This window comes from Chenopodium quinoa, unplaced genomic scaffold (assembly GCF_001683475.1).
Source record: "Chenopodium quinoa cultivar QQ74 unplaced genomic scaffold, ASM168347v1, whole genome shotgun sequence".
Taxonomy (NCBI): domain Eukaryota; kingdom Viridiplantae; phylum Streptophyta; class Magnoliopsida; order Caryophyllales; family Amaranthaceae; genus Chenopodium; species Chenopodium quinoa.
Window position 1 is genome coordinate 1237830 of NW_018742287.1, and position 17727 is coordinate 1255556.

The 17727-nt window shown below is 34.0% G+C and overlaps 1 protein-coding gene across 1 annotated transcript; it reads right to left on the reverse strand.

The window, feature by feature from the left end:
- Positions 1 to 839: 839 nt before the first annotated feature.
- On the reverse strand, positions 840 to 13401 carry LOC110685057 (vacuole membrane protein KMS1-like). The gene is made up of 8 exons (XM_021861522.1): positions 13036 to 13401; positions 11129 to 11340; positions 10745 to 10823; positions 10090 to 10389; positions 8470 to 8627; positions 2143 to 2259; positions 1860 to 2039; positions 840 to 1432 (listed from the first exon to the last, which is right to left on the reverse strand). Exons 1-8 carry the CDS (start codon positions 13115 to 13117, stop codon positions 1262 to 1264), a joined length of 1299 nt encoding a protein of 432 aa, XP_021717214.1. The 5' UTR covers positions 13118 to 13401; the 3' UTR covers positions 840 to 1261.
- Positions 13402 to 17727: the final 4326 nt, after the last annotated feature.

Sequence of the window (17727 nt, forward strand, 5' to 3'; positions counted from 1 at the left end):
ATATATATACATATATACATATACATATATACATATACATACATATATATATACATATACATATATATGTATATATATACATATACATATATATATATATACATATACATATATATATATATACTTCGTATTATTATTATTATTGCATTATTATTATTATTATTATTATTATTATTATTATTATTATTATTATTATTATTATTATTATTATTATTATTATTTGATTTTTTTAGATTTTTTTTTACTCTTTTTATAACATTAAAAAATGTGTTAAATAATATAAAATATTAATTATTATTAAATATTAGTTATTATTATCAATTATTATTATTATTATTATTATTAATTATTATTTTCTATAAATATTAGTTATTATTATTAAGCAAAACAAAGCAGAACAGATCAGATCAGATTTCAGCAAAGCAGAGCATGATAGCTCAAAAGAACAGGGTCTTGTTCGGTCTAACTTTTTAGAAATCCATTTAACAAGAGTAGTATTGTTTTATAAAACTCTATACCTCATTTCCTTCCAAATCTTTCCCAAAATCACCACCGCCACTAATTACAGATGACCAACAAGTCAACTGCTCGTTACAACCACCATCACTAAGTCAACCAACATTACTTAGAAAAGTAAGAAAAATTTTGATTTCATGTAGGAAGAAACATGACTAAATTGCTGCAATTCGAGAGAAAAGCATAAGGTTCATTATTGTCTTAAGGTCTCTGATGAAATTGGAAGGGCTTAGCTATGTATAATAGAACTTTCAAATAACAAGACTATCATCCAACTCGTACCAGCAACAAACAACTCAAACTCAATGGAATATTCAATAGTGTGAATGCAAATTTATCTTGAGCAAATTCATCAAATACTAATAGTGAACAAAGCGTAAAGATAGCAAAAGAAGATACATGCAAGGAACTTCTTTGTCTCTTGCATTACGAAAGAATCGTGACATATCCCAATACCCAGTGTGAAGTTACAAACATCAGGTCGAGTTAATTTAAAAAATTCAAACACTATAAGAAATGTTAACCGTTACTTCTCCTTGCCACCATCAATCCTATTTCTATGTCTATACAAGGCATCTAAGGCAGTGGCTCTTGCAGGAGGATGAATATGAGGTAGAATTCTAACTGTAAGAAGTCCGTTACGCAAATTTTTAACCATCACCCATAACTAGATCTTGTCATGAGATTGAAGCAGAAGAGGAACACAAAAAAATCCTTTGATTCAAGTTCCTCAACTGGTTTCCTCTCACTGTTTTGGAATCGAAGACTTCTTTGTAATCGAGGATAGTTCCTTTTCTTGCTCTTTCTTTAAAAAACTCTGAGCAGTGGAATTCACAATCTTGAAGAAAAAGTTCAGGAGGACAAGCCATACAACAGTATTCCAAATTGAATTAAAAGAAAGGCCCCACTTCTTTACCTGCAACAATGGTTTCAAACATGCTTTACTGATCTGACCTAAATGATAAACCCGGAATAACCTTGGCTTAAACCCAACTCTACCAATTATAACTTCATAAGGTAACCCTTTTATGACCCAAACCAAATAAACCTGACCCCATCCCAAAATGATGTGATCAAATATATTCATTTATTGAAATGAACAAACGGAAAATAGACCCAAAGTTAAGTAGCCCGACCCAAAATTAAAAGTTAATTGATTCATCATGATAAATTAATTAAAATAAGACCTAAACATGACCCTACCCAAAATGAACTAGTAAACCAAGTATAACCTGAGCTGAATGGTCACAAATGAAGCCTTATCTGAACAACCCTTTTTCCACCAGTAAGACTCATTAAATGTTCAAGGAAACCTTGAAGCATATTAAAGGAACAACCCCTACCTGGACATTAGTAGCCACTGGTGGAGCAGTAACAAGATACTTGTCTTTCGCAGCATGAAGTTTGGCAACTAATGTAGGCAGCACAGCGGCAACTCCAGGTATATGACTAAGCACCCATATTAATTCATTCTCCACCCAATTTAGGAGCTGATTGTTGCATACTGAGATGATAAAAATTGTCTGCAGCATGAAAAAAAATAGGTGGATCAAGATCAATACACAAAAATGAATAAATACATGCCTCAAGCTTGGAACAAGTTAAGTCAGGACAGCATCAACCAACCTGAATATGCGTCTTTATAATTGCCTTTCCAACTAATGTAGCAAGGAAAAATTGCCAAAATGGTATCCCAAATTGTCCACACATTATACCCGCCAGATCAAACAGAGGATTCGGCACCTAAAATACACATAGGTTGCTCGTCAGATTATACAACCCTTACATGAAGAAACACTAACATGCATATAAAGGAACTCCACTTTTCACCAACAGTAATCATTTTAAAAGTAGCTATTTCTAAAGGAAGCCCATGAGACTTTCTAAATTCTAATCATGTATCAACTCATATACATTATTGCAAATAAGTAATATTATAATAATAATAATAAAATTTCTATCAGGGTAAACAAGGTCTTAGGCTCTTATCCTAGAAGTGAATTTTGTAAATGAACACCTCTCTCTCCCCTTGTTGAAGCAAACTTCTGGGTCTCCTATTTTCTTACAGAAAATAAAGAGAGATAAAGAAAGCATCATTTTCTTTAATCTGCACTCAACACAGCCCGCAAACCTGGCCCTTCTTTTATGTGAGTTTGTCAAATAATAATCGTTTCATTTACCCTTTTGTAGTGTCAGAATAAAACGGAGGATAATGAATACCCCCATCTCAGCTGACAAAACAAACTGTGCGTGGGCTGCGACAGAATGTCTACCAAAAGCTTACCCCAAACCTTTGGACACCAAAAATCTACCCAAGATTGATCCAAACCCGTATAAACCCGTTGAAATCTAAAATCAACCCCATCTGTTACTAACTCAACCCGAATTCAACCCGACTTGTTACTAATCCGACTCGAATTCAACCCAATCTGTTATTAACCCGACCAAAACCTAATGTAACCCGACCCAAATAGTAATGCAATTAACTCAAATTGACCCGAACTGAGCTAACTCGACCCAAACACTCAAATTGATAAATCTAAACTAAACTTATTTTATCCGAATTTATATGAACTTATTGTTTTTTATCTAAACTTATTTGAACATGTCATCTCGAATATGAACTTATTTGAAATTGTTATCCCTAAAATAAGTGGAAACAATGTGAATAGATCATAATAGGGTTTGAACTTATCTTCTAAAAATCTAAACTAAACCTGTCTTACTGGAATTAATATAAACTTATTATATATATCTTATCTAAACTTCTTTGAACTTATTAACTCGAATTTAAACTAATTAAAAATATATCAGAAAAAGGTCTGAACTTATCTTCCAAAATTCTTAAATAAACCTATTACCGGAATTAATATGAACTTATTATATCTATCTTAAATTTATATGAACTCATTAGTTCGAATTTAAACTTATATGAAATTATTGACCCTAAAATAAGTGAAAAAAATGTATTTTAAATTTATTAGCTCGAATATGAACTTAACTGAAATTATTTCTCTTACAATAAATGAAGAAATTGATAATGATAAAACATGAACGTCAATACATGAACTGTTAACAAACCGACCCGGAAAATGTACCCGAACCCATAGAATAAAAACTCGCCCGTTACGTCGCGATGCGGCCGAGACGTAACAGATTTGAAGGCCACCGTTACGAGATTTCCCGTTTTGTAACGGGATTTTAAAAAACTCCTAAATTTAGGCCGATACGGCCGATACACTGCTGTATCGCCCAAAAAGTAGCTTTAATCCGTGAGTCGGTAGAATTTTTGTGGTAAACTCCATTGTTTCCGACATGTAAAAACTACATAACAGAGAAATAGAGAGAGAAAGAAGCAAAAAAACCAGAAAATAAAAGTTCGGCTAATAACGAGGTAAATATGGTGGAAGTATGAGATAGCTGTTATCAATTATAGGAAGGTGGACAATTGTCATCTTTATGGTGGAGTATTTTTTTACTGTTGACTTCTCATCCTTTCTTTTCTACTTTATTTTTTATTGAAAGTTGTTTTGTTACTGTTAAGTACTTCCGTATTATACTTGGTAAATTAAATTTAATTTCTACCGCGATGACCGCAACCCGGTCCGCAATCAACGCATCATTTCCGTTACCGCAACACCGCGACCGTCTCCGCGATCGCGGCCGAAACCGCATTTTGTTCTATGCCCGAATTTGATATGACCCAACCTGAAATCAACCCGAGACCCAGATTAACCCAATATTTGAGACCCGAACCCAAACATGACCCGACCTGATTATAACCGGCAAATTATTGACTTGAACCGAACCCGAATCGAACCCGTGAATAACCCGAACTCATTTTAACCTTTTAAAACCTTAATTAAATCCGACCTTTTATCCACCCGTCCCGAATGTAACCCGACCTATTATTGACCAGACCTAAACCCGACCCAAACTCGATAAGATGCATGATCCGACGTGACCCGAACTCGACCCGCATAGGTTATGACATTAACCCGAATTGAACTGAACCACACTAACTCGACCCAAACCCGACTTGTTTACCCGCTACTTAGATTCAACACGGAAAACTGCATTATCTCCACGGATTGCAAACAAGTACTTTACCCGATAAATGGGAATGAGAAAGGAGCGACCAGCAGACTAGCTACTTTATTGAAAATAAAGCTGGGAACTCTGGTGCGAGCTAATAGGTACAGAGCTGGATTTGAACCAAGGACAACTAATGCTGCTACTGATGTTCTAGCTAAGGAACCAAGGGCCTTGAACGATCTTTTGTACAAGACCATTATTTTGTGTACACCACCGATGGCCTGTAGTATAAGTGTCTGAAGACATTACTATAATTGTAGCTACGGATGACTGTACAAGTACTAATAATCCTCTCGAAGGGAACCTTGCTGTAGCTGCTTCTACTTCCTTGAATTAATTATGTGCTCCTTACCAAAAAAAAAAAACAAGAACGAGAGGGCCCGGATATTTCTTCTTAGGCACGTAACATAGTCGCTTTCCTAATAGTTTATTATAGACCCTCTATGAAACAAAAGGGTTAACACGATATAACTATTGAGATACAAAGAAAAGAAAAATTGATTTCGGTTGTTTAACTAAACCAATCTACAATATATTTGTGAATGTGTTTGTCTTTGTCATAACACTCATGAACAAATTTGTCAAAAAATAAAAATGAAAACGGCAAGAGTAAATGATTTTCCTCATTATCATCTATTCACATAAGGAAAATCATCTCTTTTTATAGAGAATGAGGGATGTACATGAAAGAATGTCTTTTCCCTCAAGAAGCATGTCTTTTCACTTAAAAGACATTAGCATAACTTAATTATATTAAATATCATAACTAACTAGTTGTGTTACAAGCACGTGAAAATTTAGCAAGAGACATTTTTTTCACTCAAAAGACATCAATTTAATTTAATACTCCCTCCATCCAGAAATTAAGTGCTCGTTTCTTATTTTTCACACGTTTTAATGCAAATAAATAAAGCAATTCGATTCCTTAAAACAATGATTGGTGATTCTTTAAAAGTAAATAGGAGAGGAGTGAAATGAGTGGGTGGGAATTAAATGTTAAAAGTAAATTTTCCCTTAATTTCGGGACGGAGGGAGTATACAATAACGTTCATTGCTAATTTTTCATTTACATGCATTCCTCTTGTAACAAAAACATATCATTAATTTCCTCAACTCCCAATGATATAATTGTGAATCCAAAAGGCAAATATGTACATGTTCCAACATGTAGACCTGCACTGATTGACTGACCACCCTATCCCTCAAATTTAGATGTACTTTCTAGTCTCTACTTCATGCCATCGATAAACCATCTACATAGATGAAGCCTTCAAATCACCATCCATATTATAAAGGCTGCATCACTGATTATACTACAGCAATATAACCTCAAGGTTCTACGGTTTTGGTATTAAAATTGCAAAATAGAGACCACATCAATTGATCCTATTTCTACATCATACTACTCTGATCTATTTGAGCATTCCATCATTCAAAACTAGCCCTCTATAAATAAATATCTTATCACTACTTGGATTTTAACTTTGGCAGGTAAGTGAGACATTGGCTTATAAATAATTTGGCAATTCTTATAGGATATACTCTTATAAAACATTCAAAAACCCTAGCGAAAAAAATCAGAATCCCACAATCTTCCCTGTTTCCAACTTCATTTGGAAGATGAATCATTAGAAAGTTAAGGTGTTTTTTGAGGACAATAAGGATAAAGTGTATTTCATGGACATATGTGTTGCATAGGTACAAATTCTGGCTTGATCCTTCAGCGTGAAATGGTTGTAGCTTTAATGTTGTATAGTGCAGAAACTTTCATTTTTTAAGGAGAAGGAGAATCTTAATCATTTTCTACTCCAATGGGCCATAGCAGGTAGGTGAATTGGCTTGTTTTGGGAATGGAAAGCAACATAAGGTGCATTGGAGGTGCGATGCCCAGCTTGATTGGCAGAGTTTCCTATGTCCTCCATCCCTTGTATTCATTAAACTTTAGGTAGTAAAAACTACAAAGTATGATAATTAGATAAGGGAAAAAAAAAATTGGTAGTTACCAATCACCATATGTTTGCAATTGATTTGTTGTTATTTTCTGGAGCAAATATTACAGCAGTTTCTTTATAGCTACATGCAAACCTCTTTTCTAAAGCTTCTGGTCTATTATTTAAAAGAAAAAAAAAAAAAAAAAAAAAAAGTGATGTCAATTTAAGTGGTGTGATTCTTGGTGACAAGGCAAGCATCCCTCAACTCTTAAAGATCCAGAAAGTAGCTTCCCTGAGAAGTTTTCAATTTTCGTGATCCAAAACTCTAGTTGATAAAATCCAGCCATGGAAGCAAAGTACTTTTTCTGGCATTCAGATCTTTTGAAATCAAATTTATTCTACCCGTACTGGTTTTGAAAAGAACTGCAGAGGCTGTTGTTTGTTTATAAGGACTTGGGATATTACTCCAAAAAGCTTTTGTCACTCTGTCATTCTAAGATAGGAGGTAGAAGAATTATCAAGCAATTGACTGTTAGCCTGTTTGGAATAAAGGAGCTATTTGCAAGCTCCTTGGGGCTTTGAAATACAAGAAATGAAAATTTGGGTCCGCTGGTGGACAATTACTACATAAAGGGGAGAGATTAATGCTCTATAGCTATTCAGGTTCTTCCAGAGTCCAAAACAAAGGTTTGGGCAGTAGAGCTCTGGTCTCGGACTATGGGGGGCTGGTGTAATGTACTGCAGAAAGATTCTCTCTGAGAGGTTTTTCTGTGCTCTGATGCTACCTGCTAGTTTATGCTCAGAGGTTTATCTGTGCTGCTGCTAGCTTTAGTTTTATAGTTTGTTCTAGTGGTCTTCTAGCTCCTTGGTTTTAGGATTTTTCTTTGTTGTTTAGCGTTGGCCTGTTTCAAACCCTTCCATGAAGTTAGGGAGATGATTATTTTTGCACTTTAGAGGCTTTGAGGTGTTATATTTATGTTTTGTAATGCTCTATCGCATTGGTAATTAACAAACATCTCCTAATTGCCAGAAAATATTGGCAGTTGAGACAAGTACAGAAAACTGTTAGGATGAACACTAAAATGGGTTCATGTAATGCAGAGAGAAAAGGATAGTCAAATTTATCTCAGGGACGTGTTAAAGTTAAAGTGTGAGGAATAACAAAGGGAGTAACTTTTCAGGAGATAACTGGTCCTACTATACTGTTGTGATTTCTCAACAGTTCAAAAGTAAAACTTTATAAATCTTAAAATAAAAATTCCAGAACTAAAAGAGTTTTAAATAGATTTCATTTAATAAATTCTTATACGTCACATAAGCTGAGCATGACAGCCTGATAACAAACCCTAAAAAAAAAATACAAATAAAAAAATAAAAAAAACAGAGTTTTAAAGAAAAAAGGCTATATTGGTCAAATAAGAAATAATCGTATCAGAATCCAGGAATATAACACAGCCCAAAATGGGTAGGGACTAACTTCTCCATATTCAAGGAACTAAAGATGTACTCTCCCTCAGACCAAGCGTACTTAAGAGAATTAGTTGTATTAATGCAAACATTTACACTTTGTTTGGATAGAAAGAAATGGAAGGAAAAGAAGAGAAGAGAAAGGGAGGGGGACAAATTCTCTTGTTTGGGTAAAGGATTGGGGGAAGGAGAGGGAGGGATCCATTTTCCCTCTCTCTTTAATAAGCATAATCTCTCCAAATTGGAGAGATTATGAGGGAAAATGGAGCTCACCTCCCCCTTCCTTTCTTTTCCCTTCCCTTCCTCCTTTTTCCCTCCCCTTCCTTTCCTTCCTTCTTTTCTATCCAAACAAAGTGTTAGTCATAACTTAGATCTATATTCTGGATGCTCAAGCATTCATATGGCGATAGATGCCAAAGATTGACAATGGTAAAAGATAAGGAGCAGTAAGCAAACTAACCGAAGCAAGTAGTAAGATTGTCCAGCCATTTAGGTACTGAGAATGTGACAAGAACCAATATTTCAATTGCATTAAGTGTTTGCCGATGAATCCATGGTCTTCAGGGGAAGACACAACCAATTCCTCCATTGGGTTCAATTTGCTTCCAGATAAGCTTGCTGAAAAAAGATTTGGGTAAGTCTAACATAATGAGCTAGGTAAAAACAGTCAGTAGGAATAACTAGTGCAGACTACTAAATTTCATCCAGGATTAGTGCAGACTGCTAATTTCATCCAGGATTAAAAAAGAAAAAAGAAAAAGAAAAAAAAAACCATGTTCAGAGAGTGCCAGCATATAATAGGTAGAGAGAAGACAGAACAGGAAAAGAACAAAAATACAAAAACGTATTGAATTGGAAGAAAAAAAGAGAAGGCTGATAATGAATAAGCAAATCAAGAAAAATTACTTTTCAAGAGCATGCAAAATCAGTACCACTGGCAAAAATTCAAACCATAACCTCCAAGAAAAAGATTTTCAAAAGTACTACCAAGAAAACACGAATACAACAATTGCCACTATAAATTAATCCATGTCTTCACATTCTAGCCTATAACCTAAGATTTAGAGCAAGGAAATCCTAAAATAAGTAGCAGCATCATACAGAAAGAAGACAACCGAAATAAGGATCAAATGCAGTTCAAAAAACCAGACAATGTCAGTATTATCACAGTATCATGAGCAGCAACAGATGGACGGCAAACATGGTACCCAACTGCATGGGTTATATTTGCTCCAAAACCAGGAAAGGCATACTCTTTTCAGTGTTTAGAATATGTGAGAAGCAACGTACAACAACAATTGTTAACATATCAAAGAAATCTTACAGCCTAGTACCCAAAAATCAGCCATTCTATGATCAAGAAAATGCTATAATCAAGTGGGTGATATACTAGCCAAGACTCAAGAGAATATTCTTAAGTACATCGATGATAATTTGGGGGACTGAGGGATAGATCAAATCATCGAAGATTGCATATATTTTGAGTTTGTTGCAATCAGAAACATAAAATTTAATTCAGTTTCAATAATGTGTGTGAAGTTTAGGAATTAATGAAATGTGTATGAAGTTTTGAATAATCAGATAGTAATAGAGATCTAACCCTACTGCTTACTCGAATCATACCATGAATACAAATCAGGTCGTGTCACTTAAGAGTTAAAAAAATTTAAAAAAAAAAAAAAAAAAAAAAAAAAAAAAAAAAAAAAGTCAAACATTCCAGAACAGGATTTTGACAACATTGAAGATCAGCAAACCTTGTACCAAGAAGTCAGTATTCACTATCAAACACATCCTTCAAACTTCAACATACCATGTGAAAGAGATTAGATTTTGAATACTTACCCAAACACAAAACTTAGTGGATAATAAAAAAAAAATAATAATAATAATAATAAAAAATAAAAAAAAGAAAGAAAAAAAAGTCATCACAGCAGTTCAGCATTGAAAAATAATTCAAAGTTAAAGTTTGGACATCATTATAAACAAGCATACTTAGTTGATTTCATTAACTAATAAACATAAAAACATATTGACACTTCAGGGTGAAAATGCATACTAACTTATGATGTGAGGATCATACCTGCCCTAGAAATGAAATATGGTGGAAGTTCACCCAAAGCAGTTCCAACACCCCATAAAATAGCTTCTAACTGTACTTGCGGCAAAATGCTGCTAAGAGGAACTCTTGTACCATCAACAGACTGAAATAATGGAGGTCCGAATTCAGAGCAGTCCTTGTCAAGCCATGATGGACCATGCTTCAACTGTATTGTATCATATGGAGCACTTTTCAAATCAACTCGACCACATTGCATTGCTTTTATTGTAAATAGGGCAATATGTGGCCCCAGATAGAGAACAAAAGTGTGCAAGCCGGATCCTGACAAATCAACAAGCAGTAACAAGGGATATATGTTACTGAGCTGAAAATGACATGCACTGCTGTTTTAAAGTTTCCAAATTATAACAACTAATCTGATGCTCAAATTTAAGGAGAAGGTTTCCAGCTATAATTGCAGTATTCGCACGAAATATTTATGTAATTAGTCAATTTGCAACTATGCAAGAGATGATCACAAAAAGATGTTTGAAACAGTACAAAAGATAGATGAAAGCAAATTAATATGCTTGTCATATTCCCCTCTGACAGTACCCCCAATCAATTTCTTCATATAGCTGCTACCAAGTAATGCATACAACAATCACAAGAAAAAATCTCAAAAACTGCACATTACCTAGTCCAATAGAAGATGCAACACCAAGAGCAGTCCACCATAATACAAACTCAAGGTGCCGAAGAATCTCTTGAACATGCTGCAAGAGAAAGCAACACCAGAATTAACCTAGTCACCAACGATTAGAGTTTCTCTAGAATGAAACAATTCAAGATATAATATATCCATCAAATAAACAATGATCCATCTCAACCTTAACTTTACACCTTAAAAGCACGAAAAAACAAATTACCCAACATTTATAAATCTAAGCCCCGATAACATTGCATCAATTTTGACCCAATTTTAAACCCATAGCTTCTCAATATGCACAGTATACAAAGAAAAACTTGTTTAGGTCTACATGAAAAATATAAGATATGAAATAAATAGAGAACAAAGTACCTTTTCATGGGAACCTTCAATAGTTGCCAAGAGAATTACACTTGACATTACCAAGGTACTCAAGACTAAAAGCCAACCACCTTTTGCCAAGAGATATGCAACTGATTGCTTCACATAATCAGAAATAGCAAAAACAAAATACTTCAAAGTTCTACCCGGTTGTGTAGTCAAAGTCAAAGTCTCGAGCTCATGTTGATGTTTCTCGTGTAGTCCTGAATGTAGCATATATAAGTGTCAGAAAAATTCTTCAATTAACTTTTGGAGAGCAGAACAAGAATATGTCATTTAAAAATGCCGAGCTTGCATCCAAAAGCTACAAAGAGTCAAAGACAGCCAGCTAGCTGCGGAACTAACTCGTTAATGGTTAAACAAGAAAAACGTAGTTTGATCATAAACAGTAGATAAAGTTTAACATGGCTTTACCCTATAACAAACAAACCATCAGATATGTATGTTCACTAGCCCACATAGTAGTTTCAAAAAAAAAAAAAAAGTTGTAAAGGGGGGTTAAGACTTTAAAAGTCACAAATCATGATACAAGCAGGTAAAAAAATATTATTTACATTGAATCTGGATAGTTACATAAACTCCAAGAAAAGCCAAAACGGAAAACCCAGCTCCAACTTTTCTAACCACAGATCCTGACCCTTGATTCGCATGAAGCAACCATTAACAATTAATATTCAAAGATCTTTTACAGTTAGTACATCTCATGTCATCTATGTGAACAAATGTAAAAGAGAAAATTCAAGTTGAGCAATATTTAAACAGCTTGATCAACTGAGATAAACAGCAGATCATAAAGATTAGGCCTTGTTCTTATTATCTAAAACAATGTTTCAAGTCTAATAAAGTACTAAGTTGATATGAGTTCAGATAAGATCTACAAGTACAAGTTAAAATTTATTCAAATAAGGGCTACAACACTAACCTACACCACAAAAAAACCACACCACCAGCCTACCTCATCTCCCTTGCATCACCAACACACAGCAGCATTTACCAGCCCATCAAACCACCAGCACTTCCTCACTGCAGCTTACCAACAACACTATCACGCACCACCATTCACTCAGCAAAGCAGCAGCACCTGCTCACCGCCTCACAACAGCAGTAGCCACTACTCCCTTGATTCACCATTAACCTTCACTCGCCATCTTCCCCAACCTTTAACGCTACAAGTCCCACGCTGCTCCTTCTCTGCTCCTCACTCACGCCAGTTAGCATTTTCAATTTAAGCCAGGTAGCCTCAACACCAACACACAAACCCACCGCGCATCACAGCAGCTCCAATTTGCAAGCAAATCCAGTGCAGCCCCCAAAAAATTAAGTTTAATCCAGCCTTGATAAATTTGAGTATTCACTTCAGTACCTTTAGATAAGTATACAGGCTTCCAAGTGATCAGAACATAGCCTTACTCTAAGGTTGAGGCTACTAAGGCTTTCTATTGATCACCTAACTAGTTGATTGCTCCTAGTACATTGAACCCTAAAGTCCAACCTCAAATTTACAACTAAGATTTTTTCAGTAATGCTATACATGTAAACAAAAAAACTATTAACAATAAACAAATAAAGCATTACATTTTTTCGCAGTCAACTTAAATCTGGATTTCTCATGCTATCCATCATCCAATATCTATGGAGTAAATCATACTTCGTATTATATAATGGAAACTCCGAAAAACCTAAAATTTATTACCAATACTTACAAAAATCCCAACTTTGTGCTAAAAACAGCAGAAATAACACAAACCCAGATTGAAATCAGAGTCAAATCAACAAATAACTTCACAAGTACTAACTACCAAATTTTTAAAAATGCCCAAATATAATAAATCAATAACAACTTGATAAAAATTAAAAATCAAAAGAACAATAATTATGAGTAATAATAAAAGGGTAACCTGAGATCGAAGAATTAGGGTCTTGAGACGATGAAGCAGCGGAAGAATTAGACGAATTGCTTGATTTTTTCTTGGAGCCCATCTTCAAAATCAAATTTTGTACAATTATAATAAGAACATCACCTTTGTTTGGACCAAAAAAAAAAGTGCCCGGATGATGTTTGTTGGAGAATGATTTTGTTCGAAGTGAAATTGATAGGGGAAACCAAAAAAACGAACAGATCTGTGATTATATAATCAATAAGAATTATGTGATGATTTGTTGGGTTTGTTTTAATGTGTTTTTGGCCTTTCTTTTTTCTCTCTCTCTTCAACCAACAGAGTTTGCGTAAAGAGTGAGGGAGCTACCCAATTTTATTGTTGTTTTAGGCCAGTTTACTGCGCATGTTTACATGGAGAGCATCGTGTACTTTCATGGGCCTTTTCATTCAGGACTTTGAATTATACTGTACTTCTTTCAACAATTGGACTCTATTTCTAGTTGCCCTAAAAAAGTCAGAACATCGAAAAGACGATGATGACCTTGTTTGATGATTAACGACGAGCTAATAACAGTTTAATGAAAGTACTTATTGACAGGCTAACGTCGTATCACCTAATCAAAAGAATTACCTAAATTCTCTAACTAAAGTAGATAGGGAAGTAGGGTCGAATCCACAGGGAAACAAGTCTTTCTATTCCTAAATAATTAAAATTATCTAAACTATTACGTAGCAATTTATTTTTGTGAGAATTAAACCAAGGAAAATAAATAAACAAAAGCAAATTAAACTAAGGAGAAATCAATAAATCAAAGCCTAGGGTATAGGTTCACCAATAAATAATATTCCAGGGTAAAACACAATAATCAATCATCAATGCATCAATTAATCAGATCATAGAGGGCTTTCGCTACGTATTACAATCACAGAATTAATCTACCGGTATTAAATCGCATCTCTCGAATCTTGACTTAACCATTTATAAATTAACCTGCCTATTGAAACAAGCCTAAATATCAATTCTCATCTCTCGAATCTCGAATCAATATTGCATAACTCATACAATTAAACGTGGCCAAATCTAATTGCATAGCATTAAATCAATCAATAGGAAATCAATCAAGCATTGACAATCAACAATAATAAATTGCCCCTTCATATTTATGGATCCCCACAACCCTAGAAATAAAACTACTCACACATATTTAATTCTAAACTAAGCAAAGCAAATAAACAAGACATAATTAATCAAAGCAATTAAATTATTGAAAATAAAAGAGAAAGGAATTGTTACCAAAATAAACGAAAATATTGAATTGCATAAACTCAAAGTGTAGAGAGAGAAAACAAGAGTATTAACCAAAAACTTAAAACTAAAATCTGGAAATTAGCTGATGAAAAAAAAACGTTCGTCACTTGCTTAGAAAAGCATATTTATACTTAAGCTCTAAATCCTAAACTTAAACGAAGATTAAAAGTCGCAAAACATCCCTCAAAAACACGCGCCCGGTCCGGCGCCATCTCGCCCGACCGGGCCCACCTTTTTGATAGGGGAACCTCAGCTCGCGCCCGGTCAGGCGCGCCCCCGGGCGGAGAGCTGTTCTCTTCCTTCTTCCTCGCTCGGCCGGGCGCGCCTTAGGGCGAGGGCCTTTCCGGTCAGGCGAGCACTCAGGCAGACATGGACTTCGATTGGGCCACTTTCTTGGCTCAATCCGAATTTCCTCTTTGGGTCTTTACTACTCGGTCCAATGCCTCGAACTCTTCTTCTTCTTCGCCAAGCCCTTAGTCACCGGTTTGATAACTCTTACCGCTCTTGGGCTACGGAAAATGGTCATATAAATGCGCTCCTGCTCCGATGCTCGTAGTGGCTCTAATAAGTCCGGGAAAATGCTCCAAATCCGCAATTTCCTATAAAATAATACCAAGACTACGAGAACACTAGAAAAACGCATATTAGTAATAAAAGTGGCTCTAAAGAGCCAAAAATACTCCTAAATATGACTAAGGGACGGGGGTAAAACACTATATAAAATGATCATATCCCTTATTGGATGAGATCGAGCAGGACAGATTAGTAGGTTTAAAAGTAGTTCGTGCACCTTTCAAATGGCCAAGGCAAAAGCTTAAAATCTGGAACTTCTAACTAGGCACAGACGTGATAGATCGATCACTTGTCAGCAAGTTCCAGCTTTGGTCAATTCTTCGTAAATCAGTCATAACTTTCGCATTTCTTATTGGAATTGGGCATATGACCTATCGTTTGAAAGATTTTGAAACAAGCTATCACACCCAACTTGAATCACCTCAAGATCACTTTTGGATTGAGAGATATGTGCATTTGAAGTCGACCCTACATTATTTCAATAGATTTCGAGTCACAAATACACTATTGGATAGTATGCCATATGATAATTTACCTGATACACATAATAAATATGGACCATGCTAATTAATGTAAATTATAAGATGAAATTCTTCAAAATGTTAATAATCATGAGTTAATCACATTGGTGCCCCGTTTTCTCTTTTGGTGAAAGTTAATTTTATAGAATTATAATTTTTTTTTTATTTACACATACACGCACACACATAGATAGATAGATAGATAGATTTGCATGTATGTAAGTAGGAGCATAAACAATTTTGCTCAAAGTCAAACCTACATGAAAATAACATAACCAAATTTTTTAGGGAATTAGCTAGTACAATAACATAACCTTAAAGGTAAAAGGAAAAACAAAAAAAATACATCTACAAAACTTAACATTAGTTATCTATATTAAGTCTACTGGGACTTTCATAGTTTTCAAAACCATATCAATATCATCAGCAATGGTTGTAGCATCCCTTAATACACCTTGTAGTCCCATTCTTGATAATTTGGCACAAGATAATTTATTTTTCCCTTTTCCAATGATTTGGAAAACGTTCTTTGGAAATCCATCATCTTTTAGTATGTAATCATAATCCTACAAAAAAAATACTTTATCATTTCTAGGGGTCTATGCTATAAGTTTACACACTTTCAAATGCACTACGTTAACTAACTTATTTAATATGGAGTTGATGATAATAATTAAATATTATGAAAATCACATAGGGTTTGTCTCCAAGCGTATTAGTTAAATATCTACTTTTTTTTTTAATCAGCCCACTTTGATTTAGTTTTGTCTGTTTATTTTGGTTTATTTTATTTTATTCTATTTTGGCGTACCTCCTTTATGATCTTAACCTATAATAAGTCAATAATTACACATTTTCATACTTTTTCTCACTTTATTCCCATCTTTATTCCATCACCTTCCTTTTTACGTTATCTCTCTTACTTTATCTAACATTCACTCACCTTTTTTTTTCCAAATTTCTTATATAAGTTTTTAAAATAGCCAAATAGAGCATAATAGGATAGATGAATACTTTTAAAATTGTCACATTTATATGTTGGTAAGCGTACTCAATTAAAGTCTGTAAACTAATTTGGTATAGAGGGAGTAGCTCACAATTTTTAGATAAACTTAAGAATGAACATTCATGATGACCATGAATGAAGTGGTTGCATTAAGAGAGACATAGGTCATATAAAATTTAATAATTAGAATGTGCGTACCTTAAGCCACTCACAAGCCGCGCATGTTTTTATATCCAGTATCAAATATTAATACATCAAATCATAATCCAACTTCATTTCCAAACATGACTTTTCTCTAGCTAATACTTGCAAAACCTGGTGAAACCTACAATATTTGCAAATAATAAAAAAAACAAGGTAAAAGATAATTCAACTATTAAAAGTAAATGATAATTTTATGGTACTTGGCATTATTTTTCTTCTCATAAAAGTATGAAATCAAAGAATTTCTTTTCTTAGATTACCCCCATTCAATTTTTCTAACAAAGGGAAATTATAAAGTGCATATTTAATGTTACAAAATATGAAAATAAGCAAGCCTAGAGTATACATAGAAAATAGGTGCATTCTTTTGAACGCATATCCCTCAGCAAAGCAATTAAAGATTAAGGGAGAGATTATGATTTTCTTTCCCCTTACGAAAAAAAGAAAATATTTTGTTAAGAGGAAAAAAAAAAGTTTGTCAATCAGAAAATAAAAATTGAAACTGGGAAATTCAACTTAATTTCCCCACCCAGATTGGATTTTGGCAATAGTTTCCACATCAATAATTGGGCTTTTTCCCTTTGTTGTCTTTAAGTAAAAAGGGCCTTCATTTGGTCGATAAATTCCGTACCTAAACAAATTCCCAAACATTAATTTGCTTGCAAAATTGATAATTGGGTCCACTACGGAAAAACTAAAGTATTTCAGCAAGTGCATTCTCACAAAGATAATTTCTCTTATACTTGTCAAAATAAAAAAAAATTAAAAATAAAAGATAATTTCTCTTGTAACCACATGAATCTACATGAATAAAACAATAAGTTTAACGCCTATATACATTATACATTATTTTTTAAGTGTGTGTATAGCACAATTTGATTTATTATAATGAATTCATGAACTGAGTTAACATAAAGTTTGGTACTAAGAAGTCTATCAAGATTTCTAATAACAATGGATGTGTTAATTAGCTCCTAAATTACATAGATCATAACTAATTTCTGTTGATCTCGATTAATTTTGGTGACGACAAGCAAACTCGATTTGGTAAAGGTGTAATAATTGTGCAGGTTGTTTAGGCAAGTTATATGTTAAGAA

What these genes read in the sequence shown, in the direction of transcription:
- LOC110685057 (XM_021861522.1), bottom strand. Translation starts at nt 13,117, where the DNA reads ATGGGCTCCAAGAAAAAATCAAGCAATTCGTCTAATTCTTCCGCTGCT. An exon ending in ATATTTCATTTCTAGGGCAG is followed by an intron (nt 8,628 to 10,089) that starts GTATGATCCTCA and finishes ATCTTTTTTCAG; the next exon opens with CAAGCTTATCTGGAAGCAAA. An exon ending in CAATCTTACTACTTGCTTCG is followed by an intron (nt 2,260 to 8,469) that starts GTTAGTTTGCTT and finishes TGTGTATTTTAG; the next exon opens with GTGCCGAATCCTCTGTTTGA.